At 40.7% G+C, this 18951-nt stretch overlaps 1 protein-coding gene and 1 pseudogene across 5 annotated transcripts in view; one reads left to right on the plus strand and one right to left on the minus strand.

The window, feature by feature from the left end:
• Astn1 (astrotactin 1) overlaps positions 1-18951 on the minus strand; it is a 372600-nt gene that overhangs the window by 176484 nt on the left and 177165 nt on the right. For 4 of the 5 annotated variants that reach the window (XM_087194137.1, XM_087194136.1, XM_004853389.3 and 1 more), the window contains exon 9: positions 2396-2470. The exons of the other annotated variant lie outside the window; for it this stretch is intronic. In XM_087194137.1, coding sequence (XP_087050263.1) covers positions 2396-2470 — 75 coding nt within the window. The remainder of the gene's footprint in view (positions 1-2395; positions 2471-18951) is intronic. 5 annotated transcript variants of the gene reach the window in all.
• On the plus strand, positions 16972-18008 carry LOC101714300 (ubiquitin-like-conjugating enzyme ATG3 pseudogene; annotated as a pseudogene).

The following is an 18951-nucleotide window of genomic DNA, read 5'->3' on the forward strand; positions in this document are numbered from 1 at the left end:
TTGCATTAATTGCCATGTGCTGAGTAAGATCATTGGTCCCTTGAATGTGTGCTGGGGACTTTCATGGAGGGCCAGGGACGAGGACTACTTCCTGAATGAAACTATAAACTCTCAAAGACAGGGGGTCATAGCTGTTTGATCATATCTACAACATTTAAAACAGTGCTTCACAATAGGGTGTGCTTAAAGATGATAGTTTTAGAGACTTGCTATGGGCCATGAGTGTGGGTAATGCTTATATGAAGAGGAAAGGATTCTTGCTACAAAGAAAGGGTATGAGCAAAGGTTGAGAGTGGGGAATATTCAAGTTACTGGGGCAGCGGATCAGTTAGAAGACAGAATTGACTAAGAATGGAAGGCTCCAGAGAACAGCAGCTTATTTAGAAGGAGCTGTATGTTGGTATTCAGTGGTGGGAAGATTTGAATATCAGAATTTAAGCTTTATTCTCTACGCCACAGAGTTGTGCAGTGGCTTGGAATTCATCAGGATATTAAATCATGAGTGAGTAGAATAGCCGAGTAAGTAACGAGTTATAGTCACTGACCAAGTCATCCATTGGTACTGGTAGGTGGTTGACTCAGATCCTACAGTAGATTTGATAAAGCTCCTAATGCCCATAGTAAGCACCTGATACTCACTGCTTTCATTTGAAAAAAACTATGTATGTTAGAGACAAAATTTATAATCACTTATTGATTAACCCAGTGGCTCCTGAGACAGTTGACTTTTGTGGATTAAGCCACATAACCAATCTCCTCTGAAGCACTTGGGTATCATATCCAAATGGCAGCCAACAAATTTAAAAATAAAATGGTGTTGGTGGGGATAGAAACACAGTTTTGTGCAAGTTTTGCTTTAATAGTAATGTCATTAAAAGTCTTGATTTTTAGTATTCTCTTGTGACTTTTAGGGAACAGGGAGCTTATCCATGTAAATCCACAAACCTCCCTCTGGCTCCCCATTGCCATATCTTTACTACCCTTCAAATTCCTGGAAGACCAGCAGTAGGAGAAAGAGAGAAAAAGAAGTTGGCTAAATGATAAATCACTGTTAGAAAGTTTAAATGACCAAGTGACAGTCCAAGGAATTTAGCTGCATCTCTTACTGCACAAATCCGCAAAAGCAACCTGAGACCAATGTCATTAAGTGACTCAACCTGGCCTAGGAGAGATACTCAGGAGAGAGGAAAGGCAAGGAGATGTCCTGTGAGGAAGTGGTTCTGTAAATGTGCACTGTAGCTCAGAGCACACCTTGGGAGAACAGCATGGTCTAGCCCGTCTATTCCATGCTGCCAGAAGTTTTACAGGAAAGTGAGCTCAAGGAGGCAAATTCAGGAGCAAATACCCAAGCCAGAAATGGCTGACAGGGAGGGTCATGGAAAGGAGTTTGAAACAGTGGTAGTGAGGCTTAGCAAAATGTACTGGCGTAGTAAGAGGAAGCAAATCTTCCATTGCACTGTGCTGCCCACCATTTCTGTAGCAATGGCATGCAGTAGTGAATTTATCCTTTGACATCAGCCACTTGGGCAGGACTATGCACTTCCTCTACTAGAAGGCCTGCTCTTGGGAGGCAATGTATTCCTGTCTATAATGCCATACCAAGTTCAATCTCGGGCACTTAGCAGATGCTCAGCGACTGCAGGACAAGTGAAGGATGGACTGACAAAATGAATAGACAATATAATCTTACATTGGAAGTAAATCATATATGTTCCAGATAATACCTGTTACGAATTAAATTTTATGAAAATCCAATAGTTCATGGCTGGCACCCAAATTTTCCCATTGCTTTTGGGCTTTTCTAATATGAGCTATTCCCAGATAAGCAGGTAAAATCTTGGAAGGGACTAGAAGCATCAAATTCTATCAAGAGGGTAATAGATAAAAGAAAATAATAATGAGGTAGAGTTTAGAAAAGGGGGAGGCAGGGGTGGGAGAGATTAATTTTGAACAACTTAAGACTCCATGAGAAAGGTGCAAATTAGATGCAAAATGGAGAGGCAGAAGCTGACATTAATTGCCTGTTCTATGCCAGTTTCTGTGCCAGGGACCTTCCCTGCATTATCTCATATATCTCTCACAATACCCAGCCGGGCATGTAATACAGCCTCATTTAACACATACAGAAATTGGAGGGTCCAAGAGGTTCAGAAAAGTACTGAGGTCACAGAGCTGGCAAGGAAGGAAAAGAGGACCCAAACAAAATCAGTCTGACTTCAAAGTCCTCCTTGTTGTCCCTGGGCATGAACTGACATCAAGTGTTTTGATTACTGAGTAAGCAGAAGAACTGAAAGTGTTTATCATTCCATATTTTACCACCCGAAAAGAAAGTTCAGAGGGAAGTGGGACATGGTCTGGAAGACATACATAAGCAAGTCCCTGGACAACCACTTACCTGAATATTTTATCAGAGGGTTGCTCTCCCAGAACCAGGTCAAAGCCTCGCTGAAATATTGTGTAAGGCCAAGGCCTAAAAGGAGAAATAGTCAATTAAATTCCACTCAATGAACACTCTTTCGGGCACCCTGCTAGGTTGTAAAGACCCAAAGACTCTTAAAAAGTTCACTAATAGGACTTCACACATGATCTGGAATCCTGGAATCTGACAACAACAAGGTCAACATAACAACTGCTGAACCACTAGCACAGTAGAATTTTACAGACATGAGAATGGGAATGTATTACTTGTACAGTAAAATTACATTAAGGTGGATCTCAGTGGTCATAATTAACGGTCCTTCCTTCAGATGTACATTTTCAGAAACCTAGTTTTGCCCCACTTAAGAAAGAACGTGATTTCTTGGGAAAGATAAGCCTTTTGGAACCACACAATTCTGGATTCAAACTGCGTATTCAAACCCTTTGCTGTCATTGAGCCAACTCTCTGACTCTGGACAGATTACTTGCCCTCGATGACCCTAGTTTCCTCATTTGTAAAATCAGGGCTAATATAGCTGCCTCACGTGAGCTTATGAAGCAAACCTCTTAGGTCAAGGGCTGCAGCTCAGTGTCTTCAACATACTCCTTTTTCTCACTCAAAATGACTTGAGGATTCTAGGTCTTTGATAGGTTCCACATGTCTTCAAACATTTTAATGTCATACGTTCAAACAGAAACAACAAAAGTGGTATATTCAAATAATTATTCACTGTAAGCTTTCCTTGTGAACATCTACCTATTATATGCAATCCAAAGTAAAAAACAAACCAAAACAAACCAACAAAAAAACTAGTTCTTTTAAACAGTGCATATATTCTCACTAGCTCAGCTATCCTAAGCCCAGTTTGTTCTATTCAAACAAGATGCAGTACAGTCCAGGAACTGTATGGAGGTGCTGAACTATTATGCACACTGCGTGGACTTAGACCTTGCCCTCATGGAATGTAGGTCTCATAACAAACCCAACTATTGAGGATTTTATTATAGGTATTTTGTTGTTTTCTAAGGGCTACAAAAAAGTCACAAGTATTTTGGGGGGGCTGATTTTAACATTAGGCATTGACCTAGGCTCTCACTCAATAAAGGGAATTTAGGGAAATGTCTGGGTTGATCTTGAATGACACATTGACCTGTATGACATGATGATCAGTGGACATTACTGGCATTTAGAAGGTGTGGCTACAATAGCTAGAATAATGCAGTGCTCAGGACGGTTCTGAGCACAACAGAAAGCTTCCCACATCCTGCAAGCTTTTGTATATCATCAGGGTCATTTACTTAAGTGTTGAAAACCTGCTTATAATTGAGCATAGATGCTAACTCCATTTACATATGAACACAAAGTAGCTTGTATGGTATTAATGTAAGTTGAAGTTTCAGGTGCACAATACCTATGCAAATTGAGGAAAGATTATACACTGTATGACCTGTTTGGTTCGCAGACTTAGCACAGCCATACCATTCTATACATGTAGTGTATTTTGTATTACACTGCATATTACATTATGGTGATTCTGTAGTAGGTTCAAATGCCTGCCAACTTTATTATTTCTTCTACTGTAACATTAAAATAGCTATTATATCATTATAAATACCTGGTGAAAGTTTATGTAAATACTTTATCATTTATGAATTTCATTTAAGGATAATAAAAAATGATTTAAAAATAGGGTATTGGGTTTGATAGAGTTGAGAAACACCAACTTAAACCCACCAGCTAGCCAATGAACTCCTCATGGGAGCTGGAAGGATAGGTCATTGGAACTACCTAAGGGAACCCTAGGACGAACGTGTTCAATTTTTAGGCTGACTATTCATGTATATTTTATTCCTGGGATTCAATTTAAGAACACCGTCAATTTCAAGCACTGTACTCTGAATAACCCCTGCACCGGAAAAGCAGCTCCCAACCCAGATGTTTTTTGTGTTTGTTCTATACACTGTATGTGAATACACAAAGTAGGGCTTGAATAGGAGTCTTTTTTCTTTTTTTCTAAACAGTAAGTGGTTAAGTGATGGTTTATGGGCAGCTTAAAAAAATCCATATAAATTGTGTAAAAATCTAGAACTCATAAGAAAAAAATGATCCACATTATCCTAAACATCTAGAAAAGGCAATGAAAAGAGAAGACTAACATGCAACTTCATCTTTTCTTTTTTGGGCAGAATCACATTTATTTACTATAAATTGAATAATTTTAAATAACACACATTTTGCCTTCAAGTCATCTCTAGTACTCAAAATTGGTATGCTGTGTAATTAGAGTGAATTTCTGGCATGGTTCCTAGGTTATTTGAAAGTATATTTTGTGGAGACCAATCTTAGGACTGGCATTGATTACAATGTGAACAATTAACTGCAAAAATGACACAAAGAAACCTGCATTCAAGACATAGTTAATGAATCAATGTGCTTGGAAACATTTAGGAAGAACACAGCCATATGTTGCTTAATAGAGGTCGAAGAGACTTCCTGCTCTTGGCATTCTTGAAAACAAAGTCAGTTTATATTTGAGGAGCACAGATACGCAATGTAGACTGTACCTTGATCATATTTAGATGTACTGGCACACAGTGGTTAGGGCAAGGGTACTGGAATGAGTCTGCCTATTTCAAATTCCAGCTTAGTCACCAAGCTCTGTGTGACCTTGGGAAAGGTCCTAATCATTCTGCATCCTTCTATCCTCATCTATAAAATGAGGCTGATGGTTATAGTCATATCTACTTGGCAAGGTTGTTACGAAGAAGAACTAGTTAATATAATTAAAATGCTCAGAACAGTGTCTGGCATTTAGCAAGTGCCACAGAAGCACTTATTAAATATGTTAAACTTACTAATTACCTAGATCAAATATAAATCCTGTAATAAAGAGTAACTTCCACATTTCTTTGGAAGAAGAAGTGCCTTGCCTTAAGGTGAAAATGTAAAGCCTATCTGAGGCTTTAATTCAAGATTGTGGATTATTGGTCTTTTCTGGAGAGGAGATAATGGTGAACACAGGAAAGCCAAGCCTGCTCCCCACCTCTCACCCAACGGCCACCTCACAAGGCAGCTACCTTCACAATACTGATTCTCAATTCAAAGAGAAGAGGAGGAGCATATTGTGAAACAACAAGAGAAGTCAGGGAGCTGCACACTGCACCAGGTAAAGAATAAAACAGAATTTACTTATTTCCTTCCCACTAGTCAGGAATGATCTGCCTGAGAAAAATGGGAATTCTTACTGGATTTATTCAACAAATATTTATGGAGGTCTACTGTATATGAAGTGCGATATTAGATAATGGGAATTGGAATGAAGAGATTCTTACCCTCAAAGGAATCTACAGTTTTTCTGAAGAAATACATATTGGCTCAGACAAAGAGAAGAGAATGTCAAAAGGGAAGAGAAATGAGGCACAGGCAATATGCCAAGGAGTATGGTGGATGCTCAATGGACCATGCTGGTCCAGGGAAGGCTGGGTGATAGTAGTACATGGAGGGCTGGGGATTTAGCTCATTGGATCTGCTGCCTGCCTCAAAAGCACAAGGTCCTGAGTTCAATCCCTAGTACCAAAAAAAAAAAAGGAAAGTAGTACACGGAATGACAATGTGAGGAGCCTGGCTCACGTTACTGGAGAGGCCACAGAGGAACACATGGGAAAGGCAGGGGTAAATTAATGAAGAGCTGAGCCCAAAAGCACCAAAATACTTTGGAGCAGAATCTGTGTTGCAGAAGGGGCCATGGTAATAGAAGCCCAAGATCCAGGAAGACATGCATGCAAACAGTGTGTGCTGAGAATGCTAAGTAATATTTTATTTTTCTCTTCTTGTCTCAGGCAATATCCAGTCTACTTCAACCACTGGAAATTGCTAAGCTTTCAGTTTCTTTCCCCAGGTCTTCCTCCTCTTTCCTAAGACACATCAACAGTTGCCAAGATTTTTTTCCCCTTATTGTTGAGGATGTGGCCTCCCTTGACCTGCTGTTTGACTGTCACCCTGGATACATGGGCATTTCTTCCGCATGTAATGTAGATTCAGTTGAAGGAGTGAGGACCGCATAGGGCAGGCAGGGGACTGGATGGGACAGGGCTCTCTCAGTGCAGAAAGAGGCTACTGCTGCTCTAGCCAAGAGTCTGACATGGGCTGCTCCTTGACCTAGTGCGAGCTCTAGTCTTCAATCTAACTAGGCACTAGAAACAGCTTGGAAGCTGTTAGGCTGCATGTCAGATGATCAGCTGCCTTGAAGAAGACTACCACCTACAGGCAGGAAGAGGAAGAGATGATAGATAGATGGATAATAGGTGAGATGGACAGAAATTATGAGAGAGAATATATGTACATATGTATCTGTCTATGTATATATTTATGAGGGGGCATCCAGTATAGAGGTAATGTTTTAGCCAGTCAATGATGCATAAAATGTGTCATGGGCTTTTAGAAACCAGGAACTTTTTCTGACTTTATGTATTCCTCTACCTATCAGTAAAAGGAGCATTCTACAATTGAAAATAACTTTTCCATAGTGAAATGAAATATATCCTTTCAAGCCTGATTGTGGCCTACATTAGGCTAAGTTTTTGGCAGAAGTAGGGCCTCCAAAGTTTCTGTCCAGCTATTCATCACACTTTGGGGACCCAGTGCAGGATACTGTATCCATGTGCAGTGTGAAAGCTTTTAAGCACTACTCCTTCTCTGAACTAGGCACATGCATCTGCAAGAAGGGAGGAATGAAATAAAGGGAGAATAGAGGTTCATTAAAAAATGCTTCTGGGGCTGGGAATTTAGCTCAGTGGTTTTGCCGCCTGCTGCGCAAGCTCAAGGACCCAAGTTTGATCCCTGGTACCAAAAAAAAAAAAAATGCTTCTGGAGAAAGGTAGCTTATAAGATATACACTAGAATGAGTGAAGAGAAAAATGGTATAAATGACTTTTCCAGCTACACATTTGGCTGAACTATTCCATGCCTCAATTTATCCTAATGATAAGAGGCAGAGAAGATTATGTGCTACTGTCTTCATAATCAGCACCAGTTCTGGGAGAAATAAGTACCTAGAATGACTGATCACTAGATTACCTGGCAAACCCAGGTCTTTATCAAAAGTAATATGGGTAATGATGAATAATGATGCTCAGAGTCTCTATAGGCCATTTTAAGGGATTGGGGGCTTTGCAAATTTTTCTCTACCTAGAACCTTCCTCCACCACTTCCAAATGATTTAAATAATTTATATTATCCAGCAAGTTTAACTCAAAATTGACTTCCTATAACAGGCTCTCCTTGGTGGTCCAAGACTAGAATATGTTCATTTGTTATATTTTCTCATGGCACTTTCTTCATATAACCTATAACTGTATTAATGTAGTAAATATTTAGTTAATATTTCTTCCTTACCAGATATAAAGACTCATCATACCGTCAGTGCTGATATACCGTCAGTGTTTAGTGCATTACCATCACATAGCAAGGTGTCCAATAAAGACGTGAGAGTATTGAAAACGAGGCTGAGCGTTGGACAGACCTGGGCTTCAGTCCTGGATAAAGCAGTCTTTGACCTAGCTGACCTCGGTAAGTCACTAGAATTCTCACAATCTCAGTCTTTCCATCTATAATATGTAGATAAAACAGTACTAGAAGGGTTAGATGTTGATCTCCTGGAAGTACTCAAAGCCCATCTGAGGTTCATGGTCAGTGTTTTAAAATGAGAGCAATCAGTGTGGTCACCAATGACATTCACCTTTGCAAACACAGGAATAAGACACAGGGTGAGTGACTTTAACTAGTGTTGAAGCATCTGGTGGATAAAATAGTACCAAGGACACTGATGTGGACACAAAATACATTAATATCTTGATTACCAGCACGTGTGTATATAATTAGTACAGTTTGTGCACACAGAATAAGCTCAACAAATATTAGCTATTATCCATTATAATTGATACTCCCTTTTGGTGAATAGAAAATGCATTTCTAACGTTACATTGTAAAAGTAAATTGTGATGATCATGGTACATTTTACAAACTTGTGTTATCTTTTAGCATTCTTAAAAATAAAATTAAATATGATTGTATTATTAATATACTAGGCTTATAAAAATGATTACTGTAAAATACATACTGGCATTAATCCTCCTCAAAATATTCCCCCTCCCCCCGCCAAACACACTCATCCCCTTGTTCTCGACACTTCCTGAAGCACTCCTGGAAGTCTGGAAGAGTCTCTGTGATTAAAAATATGATAAATGTTACTTTTGAGTGCTATCCAACAGGAAGGCAGGCTTGTAAAAACATAACAATGTTTCCTCATCCACCTTATTTGGCAGATTTGCCACCTTGTGACTTCTGGCCCTTCCTAAAGTCAAAATGACCACAAAAGATAAATATTTTGAATCGATTCAGGACACTGAGGTAGCCACAACAGCGTGACTAAGGACATTCAAGAAGGAGGACTTCCAGAACTGCTTCAGAAAGTAGCAAATGTGATGGGGTAAGTATGTTTGAAGTGACTGGGAGTATTTTCAAAGGGATAAATGCAATGTGTCTTTTACTATAATAATTTTATTTTTAAAAATTTTTTCTTGGTACCAGGGATTGAACTCGGGTCCTTGCGCTTGCACAGCAGGTGGCAAAACCACTGAGCTAAATCCCCGCCAATAATTTTTTAATGTACACATTCACTCATTCACACTGTATTTGTCTAGTACATCTCACATACTACTAAACAAATACATTTAGTTTTTCCTAGGCAGAAAAATAACATACTTATAAATAACTACTAAAGCAGGTAGATGAGCCCAGGAGTCAGACTGAGTAGGTTTGAAACTTGGTGCTACCACTTGTTAACTTCACAACCTTGGGGAAGTTCATTACTTCAATCATGCTAACAGACTATTCTATATATGCTTCCTCCTTGCTACAGTCATGCCAATACCATTCTACCTTCATCTTCTGTATATCCTTCAGAGACTGGATCACTTCCCTCAAGTACTTCTCTATAATTTTGTTGACCTCAATATCCACTATGATGATTGTTATGGCTTATATCTAGATGTGCTCCCTAAGCCTCAAAGGGTCATAGGTGGAGTTTTCCAGAGGTGGCTGGATCTAGGTTGTGTGATGCTAGGATTAAAGGTGTGATACTGGGATTAAGGGTGCATGATTACTAAAATAAGTCCACTGGTTGATTTAACATAGTTCTAGCTGCGAATAATGGGAAAGCCCATTCTGAGTGTATGTGGCAACACCCAAAATGTGGAAGCCTGGAAGGCATAAAAGGGAGAGGCAGGCTGGTGCCTCTGCTGCTGCCATTGGCTGCTGCTTGCTGCCTTTTGTCAACGCTACCTTGCCATGGACTGTGTCTCCTCTGTGATGCCCCTCTGCCATGCTACCCTGCCTTAGAGCCAGATGACTATAGAATGAATCCTCTACAAACTATAAGCTAAATAAATCTTTCCTCCATTAACTTTTGAGTGTCGGGTATTTTGTCTCAGCAATGAGAAAAGTATCTAAGACAATGATCCTTTCAGTTCTCAGTACATTCCATTCCTTGTCCTTTCTCCTTGAATAATTCTGTCCCAAACGCTCACTTCCAGGATCACATCCCAGATTACTGATATCTGAAACCACGCTTAGTCTTGATTTCAGGAATTCCAATTCCTGGCCATCATCTTCCAGACTTCATCTCACGTCTTCTAATACCACAACAATTTTCTACCCTCTTAAGACTAATAGTCCATTCATGCAACCTATCACTGTTTTCCTGATTCTCACTCATCTCACATACTCTCTTTCACCTTAATACAGATTAAATTCTGCCACTCATTATTGTGATCATTCCCTTCACGTAACCTCAACTCCCACACTTCTCCACTGCTTCATCAGACTTGTCTGAAACATTCCAACTCTGGTTAAACTCAAGGACACTGTGGCTCCACTCTAGTGTTTACACAATTGAATACAGTCAAAGGCTACATTGATTGGTCTCATTGTAAATCCCCCACCAGTAACCTCAGGTGGACTCTGAATACTGCCCGGTAATCCAATTGCATTTTCCTCCTCCATTCACTTTCTCTCTTTCTCTAAATCACTATTTCAACCTTTTTTTCCTTCTCAAGCCTCTGACACCTCCTCCCGCTTCTTCACCCTCAGCTAATAATCTGCTTCCTACACAACTGAGAAAATAGAGGCAATCAGATTCCCCCACCTCATCCACCCACCAGCCTGCCCTCTTCCCTATTACTCAGGCCTCCTTGTGGTAATTAGGCACAAAAACCTTCCATTTCTGACTGCAGTAATGCCATCTCAGCTCACCCTTTTGCATCTTATAAAGAACGAGAAGTAAGGGAGGATCCCTAGATGGACGTTACCAGTTCTAACTCTCATCTGCTCCTATTACCTCAAGCCAAATAAGAGCACTTCAGAGCCCCAGTTTCTTCATATGCAAAGTGATAATCATGAGGTATGGTTTACTTAACACAAACTTAACATTGTTGAATAAAGCATATATAAATAAATCTCATATCTGTGAGAATCTTTGGTTATTAGCTTTTAATCAATCTTTGCAGTAGTTTGTGTGTGCCCCTGTGTGTGCAGAAATCATATCATTTAAGGATAGAACAGTGAAAAATTGACATAATCCCTTCCTCTGAGTGGCTCAATGATCTTAGCTAAATAATAGTATCCATCTTATCTAGTGTACCAGGCTGAAATTTTTAGTATTTACAAATAACTTTCCATGACCTTGGAATACAGTAAGTTCTAAAGAAATGTTAACTATTATCATTCACATGTTAATAGGAATTCTGGTTCTAAATATTTAAAAAGGATTTTTGTTTGGAGAAATTTTAGAGGTATACAGAATGATTTTGAGAATATAATGAACAAAATATTGTACTTTTCCTGAGGATTTTGGAATTCAGGGATACAAACTTGTCCCCAAAAGGGGCATTAAAGACAAATACATACACACACACACACATTTGTGCAGAAATATAGACTTCATAGCTGGCCTTTCTGTCAACAAAAAAGTGAGTCAGAGGCTAAGGGAAGTGAGGGACACTGACATGAATTCAACACAGGCGACATTACTATCTTGATTCCCAACATCTGACTTAGGGAGAAAGTCCAGACACACCTTTGACTGAGGGGACATCTGGAAGGCAGAGGCAGAGTCCATCTGTCCTTAGATGGGGAAAGTAGGCCCAAACTTGCAGTTTCTCTGCGTATTTTGGGATCAGGATTATATAAGGCAATGGGAAAAGAAATCTTGAATGAGTCAGAAAAAGCTGATAATAGTAGCTGCTATTTATTGAACATTCACCATGTGCCAGGCAAGCACTGTCTCAGGGACATCCATGTTAAATTTCACAGTCATTGGGAGGTCTATAGCTGTATAGTTATTATCCCTGCATTTCACAGGTAAACAAAAGGTTAGCAAGGTTAGGTGTCTTGCTCAAGGTCACACAGCTAGTAAGGTGAAGGTTATCATTTTTATATGGCCTGTACTTTCTGTCACACCCTGCTCTGCTTCTCTTACTAGCACAGGCAGAAAGTCACTGGAGAACATGTGTGAAGACAGCCTTGGGTCTACACAAGCTGGGCACTGGCCTGACTTGCTGTCTTTTGGCCTCTAGGAGCAGAATGGATGGGTTAGAAATTGTCTGTCCTGTGCAGACACCTTTAGAATCACCTGCTGCCTTGCCTGTGTTTTTACAGGAAAATTCTAACATAGCTCTCATTGTACTGGAGTCACTTGTTTCTCTTCTTCTTCTTAAAATGTTCTCTCACTGCTGTAAAGATACTGAATCTCCTTTATGGCTACATCTCTCACAAGTGGCATCTAGCAGAATGGTTCTGAAACTTTGAGATATATCATATGGATAAAATGGTCCTAGATTTTTTGGTTTTCTCATTCAACACATCTAGGTTTGGGCCAAACATCAATTTTTTTAAGTGTGGTGGATAATTCTAAAGCACACAAGAGGTTGAGAATCACTCATTCACCCCCCGCCAGCCAACTTTTGTGGATAAGTTTGACATTCTGTAAAATATAACTGCCATAAAAACAGAAATTGAGAAATTGCAATGTAGCCCATGAATTCATTGGATCCCGATTTTTAAAAATTTCTGAATAATATTTAGCAATGAAGCATATTCAGCTCCTTCCTGTCCCTCTTATGGATGAAATGAGTTATCCCAAATCTCATTACAGTGATATAAGTGGTACATTTGTTTTTTCTAAACTGTCATTTCTTTAGATCAGCATTTCCTTTAAAACAGTATTGTGCAGAATTGAGGTTTTCCTACCTTTATAAATGTGTCCACAAGTACAGATGCCTGGCCCAGGCACTTACACGCAGTGATGCCACACTCACAGCCACAAAACTCAGACTTCCACAAGTGCAAGCTTTCTTCTGGGTCTACAAGGTCAGATGACTGAGGAATTAGGGTTGCTGCCTTCTTTTCACCATCCCAGCACCCGCTGCAGACATTAGCAGCAAACAGAATCAGCAGGGAACGGGAACCTTTGCAGGCCACCCAGGGCCTCTAGCAACGCACACAAACCACCCAGGACAGTCTCCCCATGTTCTGGATTCAGGTCTCTCATAGTTTTGTGAAACTGACAAATAGTAGCTTCCTGTTACAGCAATGTAAAAAGATTAAATGAATGAATAAATAAATATACAGTGATTGAAATGCTCTTGTCACTCAATGTTTCCTTCCCCCATTTCTCTCTGGATTCTGTGTCTAAAGGCTCAGTTGGTTTTTACCCTGAGCTAATGCAGTGGGGTCTCAAGTGCAGTGCCCCTGAAAGCTTGTTAGTCTTGCTTATTACTGTGTGTGGGCACAGCTTGCCGTGTGTCCCTGACACCCATCTTTGTTCACAAATGAACAGGACCAGTGCTTGGCAATGTATCTGTGCAAATCCATCCCTGTTCAAGAAAAACAGCTCAACATTTATTCATGGCAGAATGTGACCTCCTGTACAAAGGAGGGTGCCAACCCGGGACCTCCTCCCCCAGCACATTTTATTCCAGCTAGAAAGCAAGAGAGCAAACAGCACTAACACAAGAGAAGAGCAAAGGAAGAGGGGCAGAGGATGTGCAATAAAAGATGTAGCTTCCTGGATTTCTATGATTTTATGTCAAAGAAAACTGACAATGTAAATAAGCCAGAGAAGAATAAAATACCCATCAAGGACCTGTACTCATATAGAGCTTTTATCTTTTCCCAAAATCCTTTTAATCTACTAATTTGTTCCCATTCGACATGTACTCAGCAAGTTTCACTTTTAATTGAACCACTCATTCATTTATTTATTTACTTGGAAAATATTAATTAACCAGTTGCTGTGTAAAAAAAACACACTTTGCTAAACACTGTCAAGGGACCCAGAAATGATTAATACACATTCTCTGGCATGGAGGACTTCATTAATGTACTGAATCATTCCTCAAGCCTCTATTATGCACCTCTGATGAGCCAGACACTGCGGAGAGCAGGAGGACACACAGATAAAAGGCTGACTCTCTGTCTTGGATCATGGTGCAACGGGGGAAGAACGACAAGTAAACAAACCAGGGCATTTAGCTTGTCAGTTTTGGGGACTGAGCAACTAAAAGCACCTCTTTATTGTATATTAACTAGCACGCAAACTGCAAGTGTTTTTCATTTCCTATATGACTTAATTCTCATTAAAACCCTGAAGCATAGCTATTACATCTGTTCCATTTAATAGATGGGGTGAGTGAGGCTTAGGAAGGAAGCTAAGTAACTTCAGGCCAAGTTTCCCTGTCAACATGGGCAGACTCAGGGTTCTAACTCCTGCTCTTACACTTCAGAGACCTTGCTACAACATGTATGAATTCCCAACAGCCAGTGCTGCAAGAGAAGGAAGGAGAGTCACAGAGACGCACTGGGTGGAGGAGTTAACTCAGTGAGGCCACTACCCCACTTCCAGGCAGAATGGGTGAGAGTCCAAGTGACATGGGAGTGGGTGGGTTCAGTGGAAAAAGAGATCTCATCTAGTTCCAGGGTCATGGAGAGGTTCCTGCAGCAAGTTATTTCAGATAAGCTTTGAAGAATGGGCACAATCTGGGCATTTGTGATGGGAGGGAAGGCTTATTACACAATGAACAGCATGGACAAAAGCTTGGGGCTAAGTGGACATGATGGGACATGGAAGCAGTGACAGGTCCAGTTCTTCAGCAATGTAAGGGCCAATGGGGGGGAGGGGGAGATAAATCACAGCCGTATCATGATGCTACCAGAAAGGAAATTTGTACCTGGGTAGTCAACAGGGAGCCACTGATGGGTTCTAAATAGAAGCACAATAGTACCAGGACTCAGCTCCTGGGAAAGCAGATAAATGGGTTAGGGAAACACAGAGAGAGAGAGAGCGCACAGCCGTAGAGTATCCTTTTTGAAACATGGCAAAAGCAGTAATTAGGGCTAAATTTGGTGGACAGATGTGCATTTGGAAGAGAAAGATCCTCTTTAGGCAAAGTCTCTCAGTGGCTACTTAAAGCAGTGGCTGAGGAATGCGAAGTAGTTTAAAATGGCCTCAGAATTTACAGCTGAAATTACCAGGACAATGGTTTTGCCATCAATTAAAACAGCAGTTCCAATGATGGGGGGGAGGGGAGTTATCGGACTGAAAACGCTGGGTTTTAACTGAGAGCATCTGATGAGACCTACAGCCGGTAGCTAGACAAGGCAAGCAGGGCTGGCATTCAACTGGGAGGGTAGTACAGATAGAAACTGGGATTGAAAACAGAGGGCCTGGGAGCAGGAGACACAGTTATAACAAGTCTAGTGATCAATCACTTAAAATCTTTATTTTATAGATAAGTTCACTGAGGCTCAGATGCCATACGACTAAAAATCATGCAGAAGACAAACAAGAAACCATCACTTGTCTATTCAGCCCTTCAGAAAATATGTATTCAGCAGCTGGCATGGGTCACACTTTGTGCTCTAATGATAAAGAGATGAGCAGAGGCAACAATGGCGAGGTGCTGTTTCACACAGTTTGGTGAATGTGTAATTGCCCTCGAGAGAATTTGATAAGAGGAGATGGTCCTTGAGCAAGTGAAGTCAAGGTAAGGGCTAAAGTCTAGGGCGGTGGGTCACATCACCTCCCTGCTTTACATTGCATGATACTGCCCTGTCTACTAGCAAGCCTCTCTCCCCACTTATTATGAAAGAGCATGGTATCTGACAGTCTCTAAAGATGCTGATTTTTTCTTCTTCTAGGACACTCCAGAGTACTCAGGTCTGGAAAGTTCTTTCTCTCCCTTTTGATCTGGCTGGTACATTCTTATGCCTCAGTTTCAACTCAGAGAGACCTTCGTTCCCAAATTTCAAGTTAGTCCACTCATCTCTGTCCATGGACCTCTGTTCTTTTCACCACGTTAGTATTTGCAATGTATTTATTTTCTTGTTGTTCTAGTGACTCCCTTAACAGACTGTTAATCCCTTAAAGGTGCACACCTGTGAGTCTTTTCCAACACTTTATCTGCAGCCTGTAGCAGAGCTCAACACATAGCAAGATCCTCAGGAAAGAAAGAAACAAAACTGTGACCAGTTATTTTGGTGACTATAAATAAGTAGAAGTAATTAAGAGGAACAGCATTTGCTATGACTAGAGAGAATGAAAGAGAGATTGGGTGCACAAGAGAGATGAAAAGGAGAGAGGAAGATTGCTATACTACATTTAAAATTTCAAGGTAATAATTATAACTCCAACAATATTCTTTAAGAAATTGACAGTACAAGAAAAGGCAACATAAAAAAAGGCACTTTCTTTATGAAATGTAGTCAGTGAAAGTAAATGAGAAAATAATATGAAGAATTAAGAGTCAAGGAATCCTTTGACACCTGAATAAGGGCTAGAAGATGTCTGGGTATAACAGAAGATGCAGAAATGACTCTGGATCAAAGACTGCAAAAAAATAACATTTTGGGGGTGAAGAATCCGTGCGGATACTAGAACTGTGGCACTGAGGACAAAGCCATTTCAAACAGGAATAGAAAAGGCTACAGAGGAGGTGAGATGAGAAGCATGATGAAAGGAAGGGGAGGAGTTTGTGCCACATGGTTCTGATTGCATTAAATTGGATGGAAATTAACGGATGAGAGTGTGGGGCTGAGAGAGTGAGAACAGGACTCGGGGAGATTGGAACGGTTTTTGGCACATGACAAGACATGACTAAGAAGATGGCAACGTTCCTGTGAGTCCCTGGTCAGATTTACAGAATGAATACCATAACTAGTTTCTACAGATGTGTCCAAGCTCTAGAAAGCTCCAGAGCAGCAGAGTAGTAAGCAGAAAGACATTCCAAGCAAGGCTTGAGATGGCCAGGCAGGGGCAGCAGAAGATAAAAGGAATAAAGATTTGGGGTATCTCTAAATGTATTTTAGAAATGGCTTTTCACAAAGTCTAGGCTGGTTGAGGAAGCAATAAAACCAGAAATAAGATGATGGACTGGTGTGCCGCCTGGTGGGCACCGATGAGAATTGTCCGCATCGGGGACACTTTTTGACTCCCTGGTCCCTGTCGGCTGCCCTCCCCACAGTATCATGGGGCCGGCCGCTGCTCCGGCCCCAGGATGCAGAATGTGATTAACACAGTGAAGGGAAAGGCACTGGAAGTGGCTGAGTACCTGACCCCAGTCCTGAAGGAATCAAAATTTAAGGAAACAGGTGTAATCACCACAGAAGAGTTTGTGGCAGCTGGAGATCACTTAGTCCACCACTGCCCAACATGGCAATGGGCTACAGGGGAAGAATTAAAAGTGAAAGCATACCTACCAACAGGCAAACAATTTTTGGTAACCAAAAATGTGCCATGCTACAAGCGTTGCAAACAGATGGAATATTCAGATGAATTGGAAGCTATCATTGAAGAAGATGATGGTGATGGGGGATGGGTAGGTACATATCACCACACAGGTATTGCAGGAATAACTGAAGCAGTTAAGGAGATTACACTGGAAAACAAGGACAGTATAAAACTCCAAGATTGCTCAGCACTCTGTGAAGAAGAAGAAGAGGAAGATGAAGGAGAAGCTGCAGACATGGAAGAATGTGAAGAAAGTGGACTGTTGGAAACAGAGGAGGCTACTCTAGATACAAGGAAAATAGTAGAACCTTGTAAAGCTAAAACTGATGCAGGAGGTGAAGATGCTATTTTACAGACCAGAACTTACGACTTACACATCACTTATGATAAATGTTACCAGACACTACGACTGTGGTTGTTCAGCTATGATGGGCAATGGCAACCTTTAACAGTTGAGCACATGTATGAAGACATCAGTTAAGATCATGTGAAGAAAACAGTGACCATTGAAAATCACCCTCATCTCCCACCACCTCCCATGTGTTCTGTTCACCCATGCAGGCACTCTGAAGTGATGAAGAAAATCATTGAGACAGTTGCAGAAGGAGAGGGAGAGCTTGGTGTTCATATGTATCTTCTAATTTTTTTGAAATTTGTACAAGCTGTCATTCCAACAATAGAATATGACTACACGAGACACTTCACAATGTAACAAAGAGAACGTAGAATCTATCCTAATTATTGATTCTGATTTTTAAAGAAATCAGACCCGTGGATGTGGTCACACCCATGGATGTGACCATTGACCATATTTACCAGTATGTACAATTTCTCTAATAAAGGGAGTTATATGTTTGTGCATTAAATAAAAACTTTCCAAAAAAAAAAAAGATGATGGACTGGATGCATATAGAGAAATAAGGTCAAAGAGTGGAGTTTGCGGAGGCATGGAACAGGGCGAGGAAAAGCTGGGGAGACTGTGGAGGACTTCAGGGTTCAAAAGCTAAAAGGTGGGATATGTTGAAGCTCTAATCACCCCCAACTCATACCTGAGAATGTGACTTTGTTTGGAAATAAGGTCTTTGTAGATGTAGTTAGTTAAGATGAGATCAGACTGAACTAGGGTGAGCCCTTAATCCAGTAGGTCTAATGTCTTCATAAGAAGATGGCCAGGTAAAGACACTGACATGCACAAGGAGACAGCCATGGAAAGTTGCAGGCAAGGATGAAAGTGATGCATCCACAGACCAAGGAGCACCTGAAGACTTGAAGCTGGAGCTGGCATGAAAGGACCTTCCCCTAGAGGATTGCGAGGGAGCATGGCCCTGCCAACATCTTGATTTCAAAACTTGGTCTCCAAAGCTGTGAGACAGGACATTTCTGTTGTTTCAAGCCACTCAGCTCGCAGACCTTTGTTACAGAAGCCTTAGGAAGTTCATATATTTGGTAAAATGTACTCAGTGGAAGGATATTTGGGGTGTTATGGGTGCACAAAGGAAAGATATCTGCTGGAGACTGGGGCCAGGGCATGCTTTGCAGAGATGTAAGAAACCCAAGTTTGAAAGATTAATATTAATTGATTTGTTAAATATGTGGGAAAGTGCAGTCCAAAAACAGATAAAGCCTGGTATTTAGTGACAGAGATTTACCATAGCAGGTGATTCCATCTACCTGGAGGCCAGTAGCTAGG

This window comes from Heterocephalus glaber, unplaced genomic scaffold (assembly GCF_053883595.1).
Source record: "Heterocephalus glaber isolate CG9 unplaced genomic scaffold, H.glaber_assembly_v1.0 deba00001600, whole genome shotgun sequence".
Classification (NCBI taxonomy): Eukaryota; Metazoa; Chordata; class Mammalia; order Rodentia; family Bathyergidae; genus Heterocephalus; species Heterocephalus glaber.